Source organism: Podarcis raffonei, chromosome 4 (genome assembly GCF_027172205.1).
Source record: "Podarcis raffonei isolate rPodRaf1 chromosome 4, rPodRaf1.pri, whole genome shotgun sequence".
NCBI lineage: Eukaryota > Metazoa > Chordata > Lepidosauria > Squamata > Lacertidae > Podarcis > Podarcis raffonei.
The window spans coordinates 16,318,243-16,341,924 of record NC_070605.1 but is presented as its reverse complement, the minus strand read 5'-3'; the positions used below and the strand labels follow the sequence as shown (position 1 = coordinate 16,341,924).

General features: G+C 44.8%; 1 protein-coding gene across 7 annotated transcripts in view; it reads left to right on the top strand.

Annotated features, from left to right (window-relative positions):
- The window catches only part of NOX4 (NADPH oxidase 4), a 101,265-nt gene that overhangs the window by 38,006 nt on the left and 39,577 nt on the right, over positions 1 to 23,682 (top strand). For all 7 annotated transcript variants that reach the window (XM_053385561.1, XM_053385559.1, XM_053385560.1 and 4 more), the window contains one exon: positions 12,959 to 13,019. In XM_053385561.1, the coding sequence (XP_053241536.1) occupies positions 12,959 to 13,019 (61 nt within the window). The remainder of the gene's footprint in view (positions 1 to 12,958; positions 13,020 to 23,682) is intronic.

Sequence of the window (23,682 nt, the reverse complement as noted above, 5' to 3'; positions counted from 1 at the left end):
TTTGAAAGAAATTTGAAACAAGAGTTGGAGTACCCCATAGGCTTTGCTTTTAAGTGTGGAGGACGGGCTGGAAGCAACATGGATCCTGTTGGGCCGGAGCCTCTCCGAGACTTGGGGTTTAACATTAAGGACTATCAAAGAGACCGGCAGAAAGGAACTGAGAGAGATATAAGGGCCTCGGACGTGAGATCTCCAGGCTAAATAACATAAAGACTGATGGATATTGGTTGGGGACTGGAACCGGGAAAAGGGTGGGTGGAGGTTGGGAATCCAAAGGGTATATAAGTATAATCTGCCTTGGTTTTTTTTTTATATTTTTTGTTAGCTGTATGGAAATTGGGAAAACCGTGGAAGGGAAATTTTGGTCGACTTTAGGAAAAAGGTTTAAGAATATTTAATGAGGTATAAGTATTGATATGTAATTTTGATAAGGTAAAATTGGTTTTTCTTTTCTTTTTTAAACTAAATGAAAATAAGGTTGGTAAAAATAAATTGAGGAAATGGAAAAAAGAAGTAAAGTAAAATAATAGCATGTTGGAATAAATGTTCAAGCTAGGGTGAAGAAATAAGTTAAGGACTTGCTGAATTGACAATTTAAATTGGAATACAAGAAGGGGAGGTGTGAGGAGGTCTGAGAAATAGGGTTAAGGAAAATAAGTATTTGAAACTTTATGTGTTTTTTCTATTTTTCTGTTAAGTTTTGAATTTTATGTATTTTTGTGTTGTTTTTATTTTGTTTATTTTTTGTTTTTGTTTGTTACATGTTTCTTGAAAATACCAATAAATATTTAATAATAATAAAAAAAAAACCAGTGTGCTGCGCCGGTTTAGCTCTGCATGGGGACTTACCGAGCGGGCAGCAAGGGCTGGGAGGTGGTTTAACGTATCCAGCCCACGCACCGTAGTTTGCTGACCCCTGACCTAAACACTTAAAATATTTTGGTGCCCCATATATATCTAATTCAAAATACAAACAATAGTAAACCATAAAATAAAATTTTATTTTTTGAAATGGAACAACACCTTTGGTACAGTGAAATGGAAAATAATGTTCATTTTCATATAAAATGGTAAAGGTACCCCTGACCATTAGGTCCAGTCGTGGACGACTCTGGGGTTGCACGCTCATCTCGCTCTATAGGCCAAGGGAGCCGGCGTTTGTCCGCAGACAGCTTCCGGGTTATGTGGCCAGCATGACTAAGCCACTTCTGGCGAAACCAGAGCAGCTCACGGAAACGCCATTTACCTTTCTGCCAGAGTGGTACCTATTTATCTACTTGCACTTTGACGTGCTTTTGAACTGCTAGGTTGGCAGGAGCTGCGACAAATCAACGGGAGCTCACCCCGTCGCAGGGATTCGAACTGCTGACCTTCTGATCGGCAAGCCCTAGGCTCTGTGGTTTAGACCACAGTGCCACCCGCGTCCCTGTGTCATATACTGCCACTTTATTCCGTGATATGAACAATTCAATTACTAGCTTACAGCTAGTAAGCTTAATTCTTCTCTACACAAGGATGAACCCAGCAAAAATCCCCTTTGCAACTGGTGGTCCCATTTGCTCCCATTGGTGACAATGGGAGAATCTTCTGAATAGCAGTGCAGGGTTGGGGATTTAGTTGGAAGTGTGGCTTGGGAGATAAGGGTTGGTCCTCCTCTCCCTATGTGCTGTGGTCCTGGTGTGCCCCCCCCACCAAAGCCCCCTCTTAGGATTTTGTTGTCCAAAAAAACCCCTATGTACCTGTTAACAACGCATTTAATGCCACATCTAATTTGGTTCTGAGAAGCTGAACCTCAGGATGACCTATTTTAAAGGTGGTTTGGGATAAGCAGGGCTACTTGAAATGCATCGTGCTGGATAAATTGCATATTTTGTGCGCAGCAGCGGTTATCTTTTCTCGTGTTCCTGCATTGGTGTTTCCACTCCCTTTCTCTTTTATTCATCCTCTGCCCTAAGCCTGAACTACGTTTTTACAGCTTTACTGATAAAATGTTGGAGTTGTTATGAAAGGCTGTTGTTGACGCAGCAAATAATTTTACGCCATATTTGCATGAAAAGGTGTGCCATTATTTCCTGTATTTTGGGGGGGAAGTGGTACGTGGGGGATCAAAATAACCAGTCAGCAACCAGATGGGAAACTGCTATATACCTGATCATAGAATCATTAAACTGTAATGTTGAAAGGGACCCCAACGATTGTCTAGTCTGACTGCCTGCAATCCAGGAATCTCAACTAAAGCATCCATGAGAGATGGCCAGCCAACCTCTGCTTAAAAACCTCCAAGTGGAGTCCATTCTACTATTGAACAGCTTACTGCCAGAAAGGCCTTCCTGATGTTTAGTTGAAACTGCCTTTCTTATAACTTGAAGCAATTGATTTGGGTCCTACCCTCCAGAGCAGGAGAAAACAAGCTTGCAATATCATCCATGTGGCAGCCCCTTAGACAGTGGTACCCCAGGTTACAGACACTTCAGGTTACAGACGCTTCAGGTTACAGACTCCGCTAACCCAGAAATAGTACCTCGGGTTAAGAACTTTGCTGCAGGATGAGAACAGAAATTGCACTGCGGTGGCAGTGGGAGGCCCCATTAGCTAAAGTGGCACCTCAGGTTAAGAATAGTTTCAGGTTAAGAACAGACCTCCAGAACGAATTAAGTTCTTAACCAGAGGTACCACTGTATTTTGTGGGGTTTTTGGGGGAGGATTGTATACGACGATAGATGTTTTGGAATATTTTAGGAGATGTCATAAAAATGATTTAAAAAAAGATATTTGAAGATCACATCTCTCAGTCTCCTCTTTTCCAGACTAAACGTACTCCTTCAACCATTCCTCATCATGCTTGGTTTCCAAGTTGATGTAGCCTCGAATAGCATTAGCCATTTTTTGCTGCTGCATCACACTGTTGATTCATGTTCAGCTTGTGGTCTGCTAAGACTTCTATTTATTAAAATAGCTCCAGCTCAGTACTGTTAACACGGACTGGCATTAGCCCCCCATGGTTTCAGGCAGGGGTCTCTCTCAGCCCTACCTGGTGATGCCATGGATTGAATGTAGGACATTTTTCTTGCAAGGCAAGTGCCATAGCACCGAGTGACAAGGGGCCTTTTTAGAGTATCGTTCTTCAACTTTGGGCCTTTCAATGTTGCAGGTCTACAACCACACTCATCCCAGCCGACTTAGCCAATGGTAAGGGATGCTAGGAACTGTGGTCCAATGTGATATGAGGAGGAGGGTGGTACTGACTGAGATGCTTCCTTTGCTTCCATGGCTTCTGTTTCCAAGTGAGCGATGTTAGAATTCCTGCTCCGTGATTGCAGTCATGGGATTGTTGACTTTCACATGACGGTATATGTTTTGACTCCACAGAGTGGGAAGTGATGGAAACAGGATGTTTGTGTTACAGTGGTACCTCCGGTTAAGTACTTAATTCATTCTGGAGGTCCGTACTTAACCTGAAACTGTTCTTAACCTGAAGCACCACTTTAGCTAATGGGGCCTCCTGCTGCTGCCGAGCCACCAGAGCCCGATTTCTGTTCTCATCCTGAAGCAAAGTTCTTAACCCGAAGCACTATTTCTGGGTTAGTGGAGTCTGTAACCTGAAGCGTATGTAACTTGAGGTACCACTGTACTGTGTTCCGTGAAGTGGGACTACTGCACTTCGTTCTTTTTCTCTTTGCTGTCTGATGCTAGAGAGAGAGAGAGCCATGTTGCAGTGCTCTGTGTGTGTTTATATGTAAATAAAGTAGATTAGCCAAAATGCTGAGTTGCCGAGGTCTGTTACGCAACTGCGCAAACTCTGCGGATCCCTAAGTGTGCTGGTGTTGGTTGGCATCAGTTGCTGTGATGTTTGGGCTGAAGAAAGCTTTTGAAGCTCTTGAACGATCGACCAGGACGGAGGGAACATGCCAGTCTCTACCAGGGTCCTACTTGAGTGTAGGCCGAGCTCCTGACAATTAGTGGCGGCTAGTCTGGTGGGGCCAAATGGAAGGTGGAGCCAGGGGCCTAAACAAGTGCAGTCCATGGAAGGTGTAGCTGGTTCAGCCCTCCATTTTGTCCAGTGGATCCACACCTTTAATGGCAGAGAACAAGTGAAGCTATCATGACGGGGGGAAACCCCTTTCAGCCTCAGCTTCTGCATCAATGCACAGAAGCAAGTTCCACTGTGATAAAGAGGTTTTTTGCCTTAGTGCATGGGAGTGCAGCATTCATTGACTTATTTTATTCAGTTTTATTTGCTTGTCAGGCTGCTGCTAAACTCCCAAGAGCAGTACCATTTATTTTTCTTAAGTTGGCAATCCTGCTGCTGCCATGTAGTTTATATAAAGATGCCTCAGGTTATACATTTGCAGCAATGGGTTTGGTTTAGGTTGGTTAAATTTATACACTGCTTCTTACTTAAAAAGAAGGAGCACCAAAGTTATTTGCAACCCCAAAAAACAAAAATGCAATAATGCCACCATTTCTCCTCACAGGGCTCAGTGCCTTTCAGGACCCCCACGTATGATATATTTTCACTTCCTTTAGCTTCCATTCTGAAGTGACCATGAATGGCCCTCCAGATGTTGCTGAACTACAACTCCCATCATCCCTAACCGTGGCACATGCTTACTAGTACTGATGGGAGCCAGTGTGGTGTAGTGGTTAAGAGCGGTGGACTCGTAATCTGGTGAACCGGGTTCAATTCCTGGCTCCTCCACATGCAGCTGCTGGGTGACCTTGGGCTAGTCACACTTCTCTGAAGTCTCTCAGCCTCACTCACCGCACAGAGTGTTTGTTGTGGAGGAGGAAGGGAAAGGAGAATGTTAGCTGCTTTGAGACTCCTTTGGGTAGTGATAAAGCGGGATATCAAATCCAAACTCTTCTAGTTCAGCATCATCTGGAGGGCCAAAGACTTTCCATTCCTGTAGTAGTACATGCACGAATTTCATAACTTGTTTCTGAGCACCAAATTATCTCCTAAGAAGTGGCTCTGAGATTCCTGAGTACCTTGTCCCCACTGGCAATTAGTGTGGGGATTCTTCCCACCCCAATTCCCCCAAGCAGCGACTGATAGTTCTCCAGCATTCATTCTCAGAAAGCAATCCTCTACTTACAGGCTTCCCCAACCTAGCGCCCTCTAAGCTGTTTTGGCCTGCATCTTCCATCAACCATGGCTATGTTGTCTGGGGCTGATGGGAGTTGTCGTTCAAAAATAATTGGAGAGCACTAGGTTGGGAGAAAAGCAATGACAAAACTAGACAGCATCTTAAAAAGCAGAGACATCACCTTGCCAACAAAGGTCTGTAAGTAAAGCTATGGTTTTCCCAGTAGTGATGTATTGAAGTGAGAGCTGGACCATAAAGAAGGCTGATCGCCAAAGAATTGATGCTTTTGAATTATAGTGCTGGAGGAGACTCTTGAGAGTCCCATGGACTGCAAGAAGATCAAACCTATCCATTCTGAAGGAAATCAGCCCTGAGTGCTCACTGGAAGGACAGATCCTGAAGCTGAGACTCCAATACTTTGGCCACCTCATGAGAAGAGAAGACTCCCTGGAAAAGACCCTGATGTTGGGAAAGATGGAGGGCACAAGGAGAAGGGGACGACAGAGGACGAGATGGTTGGATAGTGTTCTTGAAGCTACCAGCATGAGTTTGACCAAACTGTGGGAGGCAGTGGAAGACAGGAGTGCCTGGCATGCTCTGGTCCATGGGGTCACGAAGAGTCAGACACGACTAAACGACTAAACAACAACAGGTTGGGAAAGGCTGGCCAGTTTTAACAGGTGTCCAATAGAGCATCCTTTTTGAAAATACAAATAGCTTCAGCCTTATAACCAGTGACAAAGTACATGTGACTCTCATCACAGCTGTGAGTTTTCCTTTGTGTGAACACCAGACTTGGCAGCTTGCTGGCTGTTTGGGCTCTGCCTGACCTCAGCAGTCGCTGTGAATCCTGAGAGTTATTTTAGTAACAAAGAAGCTCATTTTATATCATGGGAAATCTATATATCTATCTATATACATAATAAAACACCCCTGCCTCCATCCGGCTACAGGAGCAACAGATGGAAGGAATCAAGCACGAGGGAGCAAATTTGGTATAATTGAAGGGGCACACCAGATCAAGGTGAAGATGTTTCGTCCTTATTTGTGGTGTGCCTTGGTGGGAATGAAGCGCTTCTTCCCTCGTCTTTTTCTGTTTCTTCTGTGATCTTCATGAGCAGAGTTGGTGGTAGAAAATGCAGGTGTTTGTACATGCCTTGTTTTCTGCTGCCCCAGAGGGGAACAGCCAAACCAGTGGATTCAAATTCAAAGACTTTCTGAGACTTATAAGATTTATGTTTATTTGGTTTGATGTTTTCAAGAGTGCATATTTTGTGACTTTCAGAGATTCGTAAGTTTTCTGTTTATGTGATTTCATATATTTCACATTATATAAAGAGTGTATATTGATATCGTATCATTGTGTTTGGTCATCGTGTTGCCTTGGATATTACTGACTATTGTTTGCAACACAGGGGTTAAATTGTTTAGTTACCTGTGATCTTCATAAGCAGAGTTGGTTGTAGAAAATGCAGGCGTTTGTACATGCCTTGTTTTCTGCTGCCCCAGAGGAGAAGACCCAAACCAATGGATTCATTGGAGATTCTGACTAAACATTAGGAAGAAGCTTTTAATGGCAAGAGCTGTTTGACAGGGGAACAGACTACCTCGAAAATAGTGGACTCTCCTTCACTGGAAGTTTTTTAACAGAGGTTGGATGGCCACCTGGGATTCTTTTCCTGTGATTCCTGCACCACAGAGGATTAGACTAGACGACTCTACAATTTTATGATCTAGTTCAGGGGTCAGCAAAATTTTTAAAGCCGCGGACCAGTCCACTGTCCCTCAGGTCTTGTGGCGGGCCAGAGAAGCAGCACTGGGGGTGGAGAGCTGGAAGAAGAGGTGAGGTGAGGGGGCAAGTTGTCCTCCTCTCCCCCCAGCCCCAGCCACTGCGCTTACATTCCCTGGGTCTGCCACTACCACTGCCACCACCACTGCTGCTTCTCGTGGGAAGGCAGAGCAAGCTCATCCGCTCCTATCTCTTGAGAGCCAGTGTGGTGTAGTGGTTAAGAGTGTAGTGGTTAAGAGCTTCTGTCTAGTCCACAGGAGCACCAGGGCGGCAATGGCAGAGGGAAGATGAACAGCACGAAAGGGCTGGCTCCGGAGAGGAGCTTCTTAAAATGGCGCTCAGCCAGCTAAGCCCAGCCCCCTTCCTCCTCTAGGCAGGGCAGGGAGAAGCCAGGAGGAGGGAGGGAGGAGGCGCCACCATGGTGTGTGTGTGGGGGGGGAAGGAATGGCGCAGGGAAAGAAATGGCGCAGCCCGAATGAACAGAATTCCCACGCCGATCCATGGACAGTCCACGGGCCAGATCCTGGAGGCAATTGGGCCTGATCCTGCCCGTGGGCCTTAGTTTGCCGACCCCTGAACTAGTTAGTGGGCTGCAGACTTAGCTTGAATTTCCCTCATGATAGGCATTTATTTGCAGGAGCTACATTAAGCAAGTAATTTGGGATTAGTTTCTGAAACTAAACTCTATTATTTTTGTGTGTTCCTTATTTAGAATAGATATTACCCTACACTTGTCGGAGAACTGGCTGTGTGCATGTTTTAGTGACAATGTTGCCAACTTATCAATTGGCCTCTGTAGCTGTGCTGCTAGTAGTAGCTTGACAAGTGACGTTTAGCCAAAGTTGATCATGTTTATGTACAAAACAGCTGATTTGTACACATCTGTTCTCTGGCAAGCAACGAGAGCAGAACATGGCCATTTTTGTGGTCATTTTTGTGGCAAGAGGTGCGTGGAACGATCCTAAGACAGCATGTTTTGTTTCATGGGCTTAGAAAAAATAAAAATAAATCCTGGCCTGCGTGGATCTTAAGGATTTCCATGGAAATTTGCCAGTGCAAGCTCTCTATAAACAGAGATGTGCCGTATATAAACATAGCAGGTCTTTATACATTCACCAGCTGAAACCGTATTCCCTTCATAAATGAATATTCCCTGATTGCTGAGGGACACCCTGTGAATACAAATTATACGTGCATCAACTTTGTTCAGCAAGAACTTTGGGAGAAAGGGAAGCATTCCGGTGGTGGGGCCAGAAGGCAAGAGCTTTTCCGCCCCCACTGGCCTGCTCCAAACTTTCAGATTTATCAATATATTGACCTGGTTCACAGCTATAGAGAATCTCTATAGCTCAACAGTGTAAGTGCAAAAGGTTCCTGATTCAAGCCTGCATGAAGCTTGCTAAGACTGAATCAGATAAGTGCTAGAGACGCAAAGAGGTGGAAGGAACGTTCTTTCACATGTGGTGGACTTGTAAAAGGGTAAAAGCGTATTGGGAAATGATCCATAATGAATTGAAAAAAATGTTTGATAGTACTTTCCCCCCCAAACCAGAGTCCTTTCTGTTGGGGATAATTCAGACTGATATTCCCAGGTGTCAAAAAAAGGTTATTTATGTATGCCACTACTGTGGCCTGTGTTTTGTTAGCCCCAAAATGGAAAACCAGCAAGGTCCCAAGCAAAGAAGAGTGGCTACTTAATCTCTCACAGAATATGCGCAGCTTGCAGACTTAGAATAAGAGATCAGGAAGAACATACGTTTAGAGAAGATTGGAAAAGGTTTTTTGAATATATTGTGTACAGCTGAAAACGCTGGCAGCATTAAGATAAATTCGACAGTGCAAATAAGTTTTGATGGATGCAATAATGGGATGCTGAATGGCATAGTTTTTGTAAAATATGCAGGGATTTATGAGATGCAAAATGAACCATGGAAAGAGAAAAGGGGAAGTCACAGATTTCCTAAGGATGTAAAAACGAGAATTTTAAATTGTAAGACAGGAAATTTAATAAAAATTATATATAAAAAGTTCCTGGTTCAATCCCAGACAGCTCCCTATAACAAATTTTAGAAAGGGTCAAAGGAAGCTGTGTGTTCTCTTTGCTGTTTGGATTGCCTTGTGTGGTGCAATGGATCAGTGTGTCTGGCTGTTAACCAGAAGGTTGGTGGTTCAAACCCAACCAGGAACGGCTGTGGGCAGGATAATAATAATAATAATAATTTATTATTTATACCCTGCCCATCTGGCTGGGCTTCCCCAGCCACTCTGGGCGGCTTCCAACCAAATATTAAAATACAGTAATACATCAAACATTAAAAGCTTCCCTAGACAGGACTGCCTTCAGATGTCTTCTAAAGTTTGGTAGTTGTTGTTCTCTTTGACATCTGGTGGGAGGGTGTTCCACAGGGTGGGTGCCACTACCGAGAAGGCCCTCTGCCTGGTTCCCTGTAACTTGGCTTCTCGCAGTGAGGGAACCGCCAGAAGGCCCTCGGCACTGGACCTGTGTCTGGGTAGAACGATGGAGGTGGAGACGCTCCTTCAGGTATACTGGGTCGAGGCCATTTAGGGCTTTAAAGGATCGCTGCATTGCAGGGAGTTGGGCTAGATGACCCATAGGGTCCCTTCCAACTCCTATGATTCTTTGCTATAATGCTGAACTACTCTCATCCTCCTAAAGTTAGAACCAATGAGGGCTTCCCTCCTGCATCCACATGGGGAGTTTAAAGCTTTCAGCCACAGTTTCCTGTTACATCTAAATGCAGGAAACCATGGTTTGTTTTAACCCTATTTAGTGTGAACGAACCAAGATCTAACCAGGGTTTCTGATCTAACAGTAGGGAGATTCACAATACATGTTAAATGGTTGTGATGGGGTTGTATGGGGTAGCCTAACTTCAGCCAGTGGCACACACTTCCCAACACCCCACAGGGGAAATGTTTCCCTACCATGTCTGAATGCAACTCCATATATTGTGACCTTCCCTGATTTTAAGTGTAGAACTAGGCTCTCCCAAACCGGAAGGCCTGATAACAATCTATGACCTTTTAAATCGTCTTTGTGGAGTGGTGGCGAGGTGGAGGTTATTGTTTTCGTTTGTTAATATGGTATATATCTTTGTGTTTTTATATTGCAAACTGCCCTGCAATCTTTGGGTGAAGGACATATAATAATAATAATAATAATAATAATAATAATAATAATTTATTTATAACCCACTCATCTGGCTGGGCTTCCCCAGCCATTCTGGGCGGCTTCCAACAAAATATTAAAATACAGTAATGCATCAAACATTACATATAGAATAGAAATTTAATTAATTGATGGGCTGGTGGCTGCATTAGTCTTGATGGGACGCAGTTGGCACAGCATTACACAGATCTGGGCTATGAAAGATGCAAGAGAACACAGCACACACTTGTGTATGTGTTTAAATTACACTGTAATTTAAATTACACTGTATTAGCCAAAACTTGGATTCTTCCCGTCTAGTTTGTAGATGACATTTCCTTCTGCGAGATTTATCAGCAGAGAAGGCATCCAAGAATCCCTGAAGGAGCCCTGAGGATCTGTAGACAGTGTTGAAATATATCCTTCCTAAACTCCGAAGGGGAGAGGAGGGGAATCTGGCTTTTTATGAGTAATTTGTTAAAGTGATGCTTCTGGAGTGTCTGTGGGAATCGGGCAAGCGGGATTAGATGGACTTCTCCATATTTCACTTACTTCAGAGGGAGGCAGTGTGGCGTGCATGTATTTCAATTAGCATTATCCTGCCTTAGAAAAAAACACTAAACTATGTCAAAAAATAACAATCAACATCTAAAAAAAGTGTTGGAGGCAGGCAAAGTGTTGAGAAAAAGGCTTATAAACGCTCAAATGTAGTCCTTGCAAACCATAACTTTTCTAAAAAGGCAAGAGTTTGGCAACAGGGGTTTGGGTGGTGGTTTTACTAGGTGCAGACCCATTGAAAGTAATGAACCTGACTAAGTCCATTAATTTCAATGGGTTTACTTTGAGTAAACATAGTTGAGTTCCACCCAGGTTGTTTGGTACCTTTAGGTAAGCCACTGTTCTTTCAGCATCCTCTCCCTCCCACCATTCACAATACTGAGGTTGATTATACTGGTCTACTTTTAAAGGGCTGTTGTGCTTCTTGCTATGTTTTATTACGTTATTATTATTATTTTTTCTGTAATATGGTTTTGATGTTGTGCACTGCCCTGTAATCTTTTCATAAAGGGTGATATATCGATCAATCAGTAAAATTAATAATAATAATAATAATAATAATAATAATAATAATAATGATTGCTGAAGTGGTTATAGTAATCTTAGTCAATTGGCCATGTGCTTTTGTCAACTGATAACTCCATTAATTAAGTCTCCATTAATTAAATAATAATAATAATAATGATTGCTGAAGTGGTTATAGTAATCTTAGTCAGTTGGCCATGTGCTTTTGTCAACTGATAACTCCATTAATTATGTCTCCATTAATTAAATAATAATAATAATAATTGCTGAAGTGGTTGTAGTAATCTTAGTCAATTGGCCACGTGCTTTTGTCAACTGATAACTCCATTAATTAAATCTCCAGGCAAGAGAAGCAAGAATAATTTTTTTTAGAAAAAAATCATACCCGGTTTCCTTCTATATGATACACACAGAGGCACTCCCTCTCCTCTCTTTCCCAGGAGAGCTCTGTCTTTAAAATGAAAACAAGCGACTCTTAAGATAATAAATGTTATGTCCCAAATGAAGCTACCTTACAATAGTCAGGATGCTTGTTTACCTAGTCAGTGTAATCTGACTGATGACAGCTCTCCAGGGTCTCAGGAGGAGATAGATATTTCCCATCACCTAGTACCTGTTTGTCGCTGTTTTTTATTGGGTACCTGGGACTGACGTTGGGGCCCTGTGGGCAGGGAACACCTGCTGTACCGCTGACCTACGGTTCTTAATCCCATACCAAATTCTACATTTCTGCATAATTCTCATTTCTGGCCAGGCAGCTCTGGTTTTTGTGGGCTCTTTCGTCATGTGCCTTTTCAGGGAAGTGTGTATAACCAAGCATCCTCCCATTCATTCAAATAAATGTCCAGTAGGTTGGCGGTTCGAATCCCTGCAACGGGGTGAGCTCCCGTTGCTCAGTCCCTGCTCCTGCCAACCTAGCAGTTCGAAAGCACGTCAAAATGCAAGTAGATAAATAGGTACCGCTCCGGTGGGAAAGTAAACAGCGTTTCCATGTGCTGCTCTGGTTCGCCAGAAGCGGCTTAGTCATGCTGGCCACATGTCCTGGAAGCTGTACACTGGCTCCCTCGGCCCGTAAAGCGAGATGAGCGCCACAACCCCAGGACTGGATCTAATGGTCAGGGGTCCCTTTACCTTTTTATCCCATTTCCATTTTTAAAAAAGACCCTGAAACTTAGAGGAAATATTGTTGAACAGAAAGTAGAGTAGATAGTTGTTCATATTGACAGATGGTTTTAAGTAATATTTTCTTCTAGTGTGTAACCAGCAAATTAGAATAAGAATAGAATAGAATAGAATAGAAGGAAAATCGGAAGTCTCTCTTTTGTAATTTTTTGCTAATGTTTCTCCGTTTCTGCTTTGTTTCCCCCCTCTCTCTTTCTCTCTTTTCTCTCTTTTTATCTCTATTGCCTCTTTCTCTTCTGATTCCCTTTTGTTTTGTTTTGTATCTCAGATCCTTGTAATCTTATCGTATTACGGGGAAATCTCAATAAAAATCTTATTGCAAAAAGAAGAAAAGACCTTCAGAAGTTATTGATGTACAATGGTACCTCGGGTTAAGTACTTAATCCGTTCTTAACCTGAAACTGTTCTTAACCTGAGGTACCATTTTAGCTAATGGGGCCTCCTGCTGCCGCTGCGCCGCCAGAGCACGATTTCTGTTCTCATCCTGAAGCAAAGTTCTTAACCCGAGGTACTATTTCTGGGTTAGCGGAGTCTGTAATCTGAAGTGTATGTAACCTGAAGTGTCTGTGACCCGAGGTACCACTGTATTGCTAATTACTTCCCCCCACAACTGCATTTCAACACGCTTCATTTTATTTCCCCCCACAGTGCCCAACAGCTTCCGAAGCAAGTTTTGGGGTCCACGTTAAGGTCGTTGGCGACTGGACAGGTAGGTGAATGTTGGTTTAATCTCTCTCTTAACAGATGGCTTTGACCTGAAACCCCCTTTCCTCAGCAGCTTCCATCTAGAGGGCAATTTCAAATCATACGCTGTTTAGAACATGATTCCAAGGGGCTTGCCCCCCACCCTGGGTGATTTTTATTGCAGTTGTGCTGATGGCTTCATTCAGCTGTGCTTATACATGTCACTTTGTTGTTGTTGTTCTGAGTCCAGACAAATTGTTCTGATTGTCATGCTAATTGTTAATAATACGGCCCGTGTCTTGGCTTTTTCCTTTCAAAATATTATTTTCTGTGTGCAGCAACCTGCTTGCCTTTGGGCCACATGCGGTGGCTGCGGAAGTCAGTGCTGAAATGTGCATTTGCTAGATAAGGGGATTTTTTAATGCCAGACGCTTGGTTGGCTTCCAGGTTAGTTAACACCTATGTCATGCTGAGATTACAGAGTTGCTTTCATGTTCTGATATGCTTCTCTCGGGCTGTGTGAGAACGTCACTGGGGTCCACTGGGCCTCTGCAGGAAATGAGGAATTCTGCTTTTAATTTTTGTAGAATTGTAGAGTTGGAAAGGACCCCGAGGGTCATCTTGTCCAAGCCGTTGCAATGCAGGAATCTCAGCTAAGGCATCCATGACAGATGGCCATCTAAACTCTGCTTAAAAGCATTCAAGGAAGGAGGCTGGATAGCTAGGGTAGTATGAAATGAAATTTGCTCAAACTTGAGTCATGGGTGAGTGTGTGATGGTGGTGGTGGAGGATGAAATTGGGTGGGGGGTGGGACATATATATATGGATGCCAACAGCATCAGTGTATTATCATTTTCCTCGGCTAAGATGATTACTATATTACCCAGGGTCGGCAAGGTTTACCTTGAGAGCCAGTGTGGGGTAGTGGTTAAGAGCAGTGGACTCGTAATATGGTGAACCGGGTTCGCTTCCCCGCTCCTCCACGTGCAGCTGCTGGGTGACCTTGGGCCAGTCACACTTCTCTGAAGTCTCTCAGCCCCACTCACCTCACAGAGTGTTTGTTGTGGGGGAGGAAGGGAAAGGAGAATGTTAGCCGCTTTGAGATAATGATAGTGATAAAGCGGGATCTCTTCTTCTTCTTCTTCTTGCCTGGGTCACTTCACTTCAGCAGAGATCCCTCTGTGGGCCAGATTGCACGCCTCCCTGCGATTTTCGGCATCTGCACAGACACAATTTCTGGTTCCGCGGAAGCGAGTCTCCGCGCCGTGCTGTGCTGCACCGGTTTAGCGCAGTGCGTGGGGACTCACCAAGCGGGCGGCTCGGTTTGGGGGCACCTCATGGGCCGGTTAAACAACTCCCGTGGGCTGCTTGTGGCCCATGGGCCTTACGTTGCTGGCCCCTATTATTACCGGTTGCAGTAAAGGGTAATTTTGCACACTTTTAAGCTCTAATTGAACTGTCATAAACTGTGCTTTTGCGCTGCTGTTGAGAGTAGTGGTTGGAAACCTACCATCGGCAGAACCATCTCTGCTCGCTCAACAGCATGATCTCCCATCTTCTTTGCCTGCCTGCTGAGCTGGGGGATGTCCTGACCCTGCAGAGCCAATTTGGGGAGCAGGGACATGGGGGGGATGCACAGAGGGAAGGAGGGGGCAAGTCCTGTTGCACTCGTCCGCTAGCACATTGCCTTAGCTGTATCCAGCCCAATATTTATCTGTCTGTAGTTCTATTTATCTAGTTTCTAGTACAAGAAAAAGCTTACATCAGGTTTTGGGCAACCTGTGGCCCTCCAGATATTGCCAGACTCCAACTCCCATCATCCCCAACCAGCTTGACCCATGGAAGCTGGAGTTCAACAACTTCTGGAGTTCTACAGAAAAAGCCCCATTGAAGTAGGAGGGCAAAGTTGCCACTGATCAGGCCTGGCATAGGGAGCAAACAGATTAATATATACATATTAGCACCACAGCATCTAGAGGGCCACAGTTTACTTATTTCTTGCTTAGCACATGACACAATTCATTAGTCCTTAAGGTGTCATGAGTCTCTCTTTGTAGCTTTTTGCTGTGACAAACTCAGCGTGGGCAACCCTCTATAAGGGTCAACAGAGGAGAGTGTTCAAATAACAGGTAATAGTAATAATAATAATAATAATAATAATAATAATAATAATAATAATAATAATTTTTATTTATATCCCGCCCTCCCCAGTCGAAGCCGGGCTCAGAGCAGCTAACAACAAGAAAATAATACAACATTCTAAAATCATTTCATTATAAGATCAGTTCAAATCAAATTAATGGCAACCATTGGGCTAGAGTTCTGTGAGGATTGCCAAAGGTGGGGGTCAGGCTGAGCTGGAAGAGAAGTCAAGTCCCGCAGGGCCCTAGTCTCTTGTGACAGAGCGTTCCACCAGATCGGGGCGACAGCCAAAAAATCCCTGACTCTGATTGAGGCCAGCCTAACATCCCTGTGGCCTGGGACCTCCAAGATGGTTTTGTTTGAAGACCGTAAGGTGCTCCATGGGACATACCAGGAGAGGCGGTCCTGTAGGTACGAGGGTCCTAGGCCGTATAGTGCTTTAAAGGTTAAAACCAGCACCTTAAACCTGATCCTGTACTCCACCGGGAGCCAATGTAGCTGGTATAGCACTGGGTGAATGTGATCCCGCAGCGAGGACACCATAAGGAATCTCGCCGCGGCATTCTGCACCCGCTGGAGTTTCTGGGTCAGTCTCAAGGGCAGCCCCACGTAGAGTGAGTTATAATAATCCACTCTGGAGGTTACCGTCGCGTGGATCACAGTGGCTAGGTCAGGGCGAGAGATTATGTCAGTTACTGTGGCTGTGTGATAGCTCTGCGGGCATGCACAACACACACACCCCAACACACACACACACCGTGCTTGCCATGTGACCAGGTCCTGCATCACTTTGAAGAAATAGGTTCATGGGACCACCTGGATCAGATTATTCCTCTTCTCACCTGCCCTGCCTCCCTGTCTGGGGAGTGGTGCGGGCAGGAATGAGGATATAAAGAAGAGCCTCACAGGACCTGATCCCCCATAAATTGCTATGGCAGCCTGGGAGCTGACTGCAAACATGTGATTTGTGGTCCATGAATGTGCTAAGTACCACCAGTGCGTTCATGAGCATGACCTGTGCTACTTTCTTCTGCCCCCAAAAGCTTAGCTGTGGTAAATATTTTGTAGATTACGTCACTCATTTCCAACTCCTTCTGCTCCTTTATTTGATCTGCATCCCTTTGCGGCACCTTTTAGTACCATGTCGTGTTTGTTTTAAGGCTGACATCCTTTGAAGACAGCTGTGGCCAGAGGGCTTGTCTTTACTTTCCAAGAATGCAACAGCCAGCAAAACAAAACCAGCTACATAAAAGCATTCTGCAAATCTGAGCAATATTCTAACCTCCCTCCTGCTTCCTTTCCTAAATATATTTCAGGCTGACATTAATACTATAAGGTATGTTTGTATGATGTTGCACAGTCTACTACAATAGAAACTATATCATACACAGAATAATTAGGATGAATGCTAATCTGATAGTTTTGCTTGCAAGACTCACTTTATGCTGCGTTACAAAAATAAGTGGAATAATTTCCTAGGACCTTCCCTATGTAACACATATGTTCACGGCAAAATTTGTGCCTTGAATCAGCATCTGAGCTGTGTGTGTGAGCACGTGTTTGTGCTGCAGCTTAGTCCTGGAACCTCAACAAATGTTCCTCAACTGAGCATGTGCAGAGTGCACTTCTAATAGCAACAAATAACTGCAACTGGGACCAGTAGACTCTGGAGAAGGGCTTCTAGGCTATAGGAGTTTAAACCCTACTACCCTTTTTAAAATAATAATAATAATCTTGCTAGTCATGTATCATGCTAGTCCTACTCAAAGTAAACCCACTGGAATTGATAGGCATAACTAACTTAGGGCCATTTATTCCAATGAGTCAACTCTAGCTGGGTACAGCCCTAAAAGATTGCCAATATATGAGTCAGAGTGGCAGAGCACAGATTTTACATCTAGAAGTTTTCTTGCCAGTTGTAAGTGTGGTACACAGCTAGGCTGGAATAAACCTCTGCCACAAACTCTATGACTGAGCTAGGGTCTTCCCTTTACCAAGATAAAAAGTAAAGGGACCCCTGACCATTAGGTCCAGTCATGGCCGACTCTGGGGTTGCGGTGCTCATCTCGCTTTATTGGCCAAGGGAGCTGGCGTACAGCTTCCGGGTCATGTGGCCAGCATGACCAAGCCACTTCTGGCGAACCAGAGCAGTGCATGGAAACGCCGTTTACCTTCCCGCCGGAGCGGTACCTATTTATCTACTTGCACTTCATACTTTCGAACAGCTCGGTTGGCAAGAGCAGGGACCGAACAACGGGAGCTCACCCTGTCATGGGGATTCAAACCGGCAACCTTCTGATTGGCAAGCCTAGGCTCTGTGGTTTAACCCACAGCGCCACCAAATCTCCCTTAATACTGAATCAGCCATTCATTTGCTTAGCCCACTATTCTCTCTCTGTCTCAACTGATGGCAACTCTCCAAATCTCAGACGTTTCCCAGTTCTGGCTGTTGACTAGCACCTCTGAACCATCAATGACAGAACTTGGCGTCCACCATCTGAATTTCCCACAATGCACTTCTCTGGAAGTGCCAGAGTTCTGGTGCATTACAAATCACGGTGGCCAACAGTGGCCAGCACCTTTCGGAGGGACCCCTCAACCCTGGGGTTGGCTGGCCCTACTGAGTAGGGGCTGTGCTTGGAAGGCTACTGAGGTCCTTTGCTGCTTGCAATAATTTAGCGATAAAAAGTCAGAGCTGTTCGCTGAGCAATGCATCATCCTCCGCAACCCAAGAGACGTGATTAGAGCTGCTGAAGAACTGAAGAATGTAATCGATAGTGACCACAGCCTGACAGCGTTGGATGCAAGCTGGTGGGGGCCCAGGAGTCAGTGGGCGGGCAGGGGTTAGAGAAATAAGACTGTGGCTTCAGAACAAGGTGAGCGACACAGCCCCCTCATTAGCCAACTTTCATTAATTGCTTGTGACTTTTTAAAGGGAAAAAAATCTTCTAATGAACGGCAGTAAACAAACAAAGATAAAGCAATTATCGCCTTGATCTCTCTTCGAGCTTCCTTCTGCAAGAGTTTCATTTTTCTTTCAGTGTTTAAAAAACACACCTTACAAGGAGTTAATTCCAGAGTGGGAGAAGATTAGAGCAAGAGGCATAAATAAATTATTGTATCTCTGTTGTTTATTGTTCATAATAATGTTATTTATCATTATTAATAATAATTATAATATGCATTTATATCCCATCTTTTTCTCCAAGCTCAAGGCGGTGTACTTGGTGCGCTCGCTCCTCATTTAATCCCAAAAACAACCCTGTGAGGTAGGTTAGGCTGAGAGGCAGTGATGGTTAAAGGTCACCCAGTGAGCTTCATGACCGAATGGGGATTTGAACCCTGATCTTCCAGGTCCTAGTCCAATATTCTAACCACTATGCCACGTGAACAACAGGCTAGATTGCACAGTGCTCGGTCTCGTGTCTTGATACTCTGAGATAAGAGTGCCAGGTGCACTGGATCACCATGGCAACACCGGTGAGTCGAATAGATGACTTGTTGTGACATTCACCCACCCAATGGTTCAGGAATGTTGGTTCAGGATCACTTTCATCAAGTCCTGTTTTTGCAAATCCTGATGCTATCAGATTCTGAATCTGCGAGAGTCAAGGGAAAGAGGCTGTGGGTTTAGCTAGCATGGTGTGGTGGTCTAAACCACTGAGCCTCTTGGGCTTGCTGATCAGAAGGTGGGCGGTTCGAATCCCCAAGACAGGGTGAGCTCTCGTTGCTCTGTTCCAGCTCTGCCAACCTAGCAGTTCAAAAGCACAGCAGTACAAGTAGATAAATAGGTACCGCTGCAGCAGGAAGTTAAACGGCGTTTCCATGGGCTCTGGCACTCGTCACGGTGTCCCGTTGCGCCAGAATTGGTTTACTCATGCTGGCCACATGACCCAGAAAGCTGTCTGCAGACAAACGCCGGCTCCCTCAGCCTGAAAGCAAGATGAGCGCCGCAACCCCATGGTCGCCTTTGACTGGACGTAACCATCCAGGGGTCCTTTACCTTACCTTTTACCTTAGTGTTGGTGGATCTGTACCTATGTATTTTTACTCCAAAGAACAAAAGAACTTTACATAGTAGGTAGCAATCTTTAGCTTTGTCTTGTGTCTGGATGCAATAGACCCTTTGAACTGTGTGGAAGAGAAGTTTTCCCTTTAACCAGGGACTCTGGGAGAAGCTTTCTGCTGGGAGCATAAAATCTCTGAAAACTCTGCTGGGACTCTGTTTAGCTGATACATCACACAAGCTGAGGTGTGCTAACTTCCCCAATTTACCAAAAAATTGTGTGCAAATCCCAGTGGTAGCTGCCATTTCTTTCTTTATTAACTGACAATTCATTTTATTTTTTATTTAAATGATTGTTTTGATCCTTCTTTTCCACAGCCAAAAAAGAGAGTGCTTAGATTTATTTTTAAAACAACAAGACCAGCAAACAAACAAAAAGATGAAAGAATGCCAAAAAAAAAAAAAAGCGTGAGAGAAAGAAAGACAAATAATTAAAACCAGAGCCAGCAGAAAAACCTGTATAGGAAAGCTTGTCTAGGCAACCAGAATGATGGAATGTAGGGAAGGGAAGGGGTCAGACAAGCCTCTTGTCAAAGATTCACCATGGAATGACGTCATGTGATTATGCAGTTATATTTTATGGGTATTTGGGAGAAAGGAGGAAATGGGGGTGGCAGCTCCGAACAACTGTTTCAGCTGCTGTAAGAAAGGCCACTTCCGCCATTCGGAGGAGGTGGAGATGCGGGCTTCACGGCTCCATCACACATGCGCGGCGGCTGGAACCCAGCCCCTATGTGATGGGGGGGATTCCCGGCCGTGTCACCTCCTGGCCAGCCAATTGGCTGGCTCTAGGGGTGTGGCCTGCCTTATTTAATCCAGGACGCGGCTGGGGATCTCCCTCTTTGCCGCCTGCCAGCTGTTCCTGCCTTTCCCACCCTCCCGCCCTATAAGGTTTTCGTTCCTTGACCTTGCTATGGACCTTGGTTGGTCGCCATTGAGGGGCCTGGTAGAAGAAGAAGAAGAAGAAGAAGAAGAAGAAGAAGAAGAAGAAGAAGAAGAAGAAGAAGAGTTTGGATTTGATATCCCGCCTTTCACTCCCTTTAAGGAGTCTCAAAGCGGCTAACAATCTCCTTTCCCTTCCTCCCCCACAACAAACACTCTGTAAGGTGAGTGAGGCTGAGAGACTTCAAAGAAGTGTGACTGGGCCAAGGTCACCCAGCAGCTGCATGTGGAGGAGCGGAGACGCGAACCCGGTTCCCCAGATTACGAGACTACCGCTCTTAACCACTACACCACACTGGTAGGAATTTTTCCACTTGGCAAATTGGCACCAGCCACTTGGTTTTCGCCTACCTCGTAGCAAATCGTCACAACTTTCTGGGTATTGGTGGATAGGCATTGGTATTGCTCTGTAGATGGAAGAGGGGAGGTAACGCCATCACCTGCCCCACATATTGAAGGGTAGTCCGATAAAGGATTCCGGGGGGGTGGGGGTGGCCCTGTCTGAAGCCTATGGAGGTGGGGGCCTAAGGCACGCCCCCAATTGGTGACCCCGGGGGAATTCCTAGTTGATGTGCATCAGCAGGACTCCCCCTACTGGTGGTTAACCCTTCCCAGACTTCAAGCGGACGGGCTGAAGTCGGATATAGTCAGTTAGGACCAATGCCTAAGCCAATACCGCTCATCACCTGTAACCAATAAAGTTGTGGCCTTATTTAGCCCATTAACCTTAATAATTGTGTCTTGTGTCTTTATTTCCACCGGGGGGGGGGGGAGCGGGAACTTGCCACGCAACAAACAAACAGCGAAACAGGTGTTTTCTTTGCAACTCCTGGTTTGAGGCTTGAGCATTTGCTTTGCATGAAAACGGTCCCAGGTTCAGTCCTTGGTCTGGGAAAGACTCCTGGCCTGAGTCCCTGGACAGCTGCTGCTGGATAGTGGAGGCAATATTGAGTTAGATGGACCAGTGACCAATGCCCCAGGTTCAGTCCCAGGCATCTCCAGGTGATATCTTGAATTTAAGGAAGAATGGAAGGTGCTTATTGCATATATACAAAAGCAGTGTACACAGGTTAATACATTAGCATAGTTTTAAGATTACTTGTAATTTTGTTTTGAATGGATAACAGGCAGTTTAAATAGGTTTTAAATTTAATAATGGACATGCAGTAAGTTGATAAATAATACAACCAAGGAAGGGACTAGAGGGAAGTCATTTTGTCGTGTCGTGCTTTGTTCTTGTATTGTTGTTTTTGTTATTTTTGGAAAAATAAGAAAAAATGTTATCAAAGAAAAATAAGGTAGCAGGTGATATCAAAGATCTCTGCCAGAGACAAGACAGAGCAGGCAAGTCTAGGTTCTTTGGAACGATGGTTTGACTCTGTACAAAGCAGCTTCTGGTTTTCATTTTGCATCTCCTTCCCTAAAACAGCATTCTTGTAGAGGCTTCAGTTTCCCATTTTCGGGTCTTAAGTTTAGTTTTCCACATTTCCACATAAATATGTAATGAGCGCCGCAACCCCAGAGTCGTCCGCAACTGGACTTAACAGTCAGGGGTCCCTTTACCTTGTACCTTTATGTGGTTGTTGTTTTTTAAGTCCTCATGAAAATTCACCAGCATTTTGAATGAGAATTTCTCCTAATACTGGCATTTTTGTAGGCACTCTTGCCTAAAATGCTCATTTTTTGCAAAGCAGTTTTCGCTAATAAGATGTATACTTGCACGCTGTTTTCACTAAGATACGAATTTCTATGCACACTTAACCCTGGTACAGTGGTACCTCGGGTTAAGTACTTAATTCGTTCCGGAGGTCCGTTCTTAACCTGAAACTGTTCTTAACCTGAGGTATCACTTTAGCTAATGGGGCCTCCCGCAGCCGCCACGCGATTTCTGTTCTCATCCTGAAGCAAAGTTCTTAACCTGAAGCACTATTTCTGGGTTAGCAGAGTCTGTAACCTGAAGCGTATGTAACCTGAAGCATATGTAACCCGAGGTACCACTGTATATGCAATTTTGTACCCTCTTCTTGGCCGGCTGGCTGCATTGCAGCATGCAGAGAAGTGCTGATTGCGAAGGATGGCTGCGAATTCCAAAGGATGGCAGAGGGCAGATGGTTTCAGAAAGTGAGAATTAAATTGGTTCACCTTTAAATGCAAATTGAATCGCCCCTCCCCGCCCCCAATCCCTGTGCTCGGAGAATGAGAAATGTAATACACACCTATAGCTCAGGTGGATCTGCAAACAGTGAAGTCTCCCCCCCTCTGTGTGGCAGATGCCTTTTTTGCCTGTTTACACCTGGTGGCCACCTTGTGCCTTTCATGTCCTCATCTTAGACCTTGCCAGCATCCTGAAGGCATGAGCGTGCCACACACTGATGCCCTTTAGAAATAAGGCATCGGAAGGTAGCCATGCGACAGGAAGGGAGAATGGCAGAAGGGTAGGCTTAGTGCTGCTGAATCCAAACATGAAAAAAGGTTTGCTGCCAGCTGGGCCACCCCTGCTGCTGATTAGTGCCACTGCGCCTCCTGGCACATCTACTGAAGGAGCTCCCTAGGGTGGCACAGTTCTGCTGGGATTCCACCAGATTAGCTGGCATAGTTTTGCACTCCCTTGTTAATGGCGCTGTGGGAGGACTGAGAAATTGGGGTTTCCAGCCTCTCAATCACCCCAACTTCTCTATATATATTTTTGTAAAAAAATATTTTTATTAAACCATTTTAACAAAACAAATTATCAGTCAAAATAACCAGTTACATTTCCCCCCCCTTCCCTCCCTCTCCCACCCCCTAAGGACTTCCCTCAGCTCCCCTCTCTGATTTGTTTGCACATTTTATTCTCTGCATGTTAAAAAATGGTACATATCATTGCCTGATCTGTCATATATTCTACTTATAAATTTGTGGGTGTTTATTCAAAACCTGCCAAGGAGTCCAAATCATTTTGTTGGTTTTTTTAGATAGTTTGTAAAACGTTCCCATTCTTCCTTGAAGTCACGGTTGTCCTTCTCACGTACAGTCATACCTCACGTTACGTTTGTTTCAGGTTGCGCATTTTCAGGGTGCGACCCACAGCGACCTGGAAGTACCGGAAAGGGTTATTTCAGGGTTTCGCTGCTCGCGCATGCGCAGACGCGCAAAATGATGTCATGCAGAAGCAGTGAATCGCGACCCATGTGTGCGCAGACGCGGAGATGCAGGTTGCGTTCCTTTCAGGTTGCGAACGGGGCTCTGGAATGGATCCTATTCGCAACCAGAGGTACCACTGTAATTTTTATGTCAACTTTGCCAACTCCGCATAACTCATCAGTTTTTCTTGCCATTGTTCTTTCATTGGGGTTTCCTCATTCTTCCATCCTTCAATCATCCCAACTTCTCAATTATCCTACCTTTTCTTCTTATTCTTTCTTTCTCTTCTTTTTCTCCTTCCTTCCTTCCTTCCTTCCTTCCTTCCTTCCTTCCTTCCTTCCTTCCTTCCTTTTGTCTCCCTCCTTTGTCCCTGCCCCCCTTTGGAGTCCTATGTCTGGGGTCTTTATGAAGGTC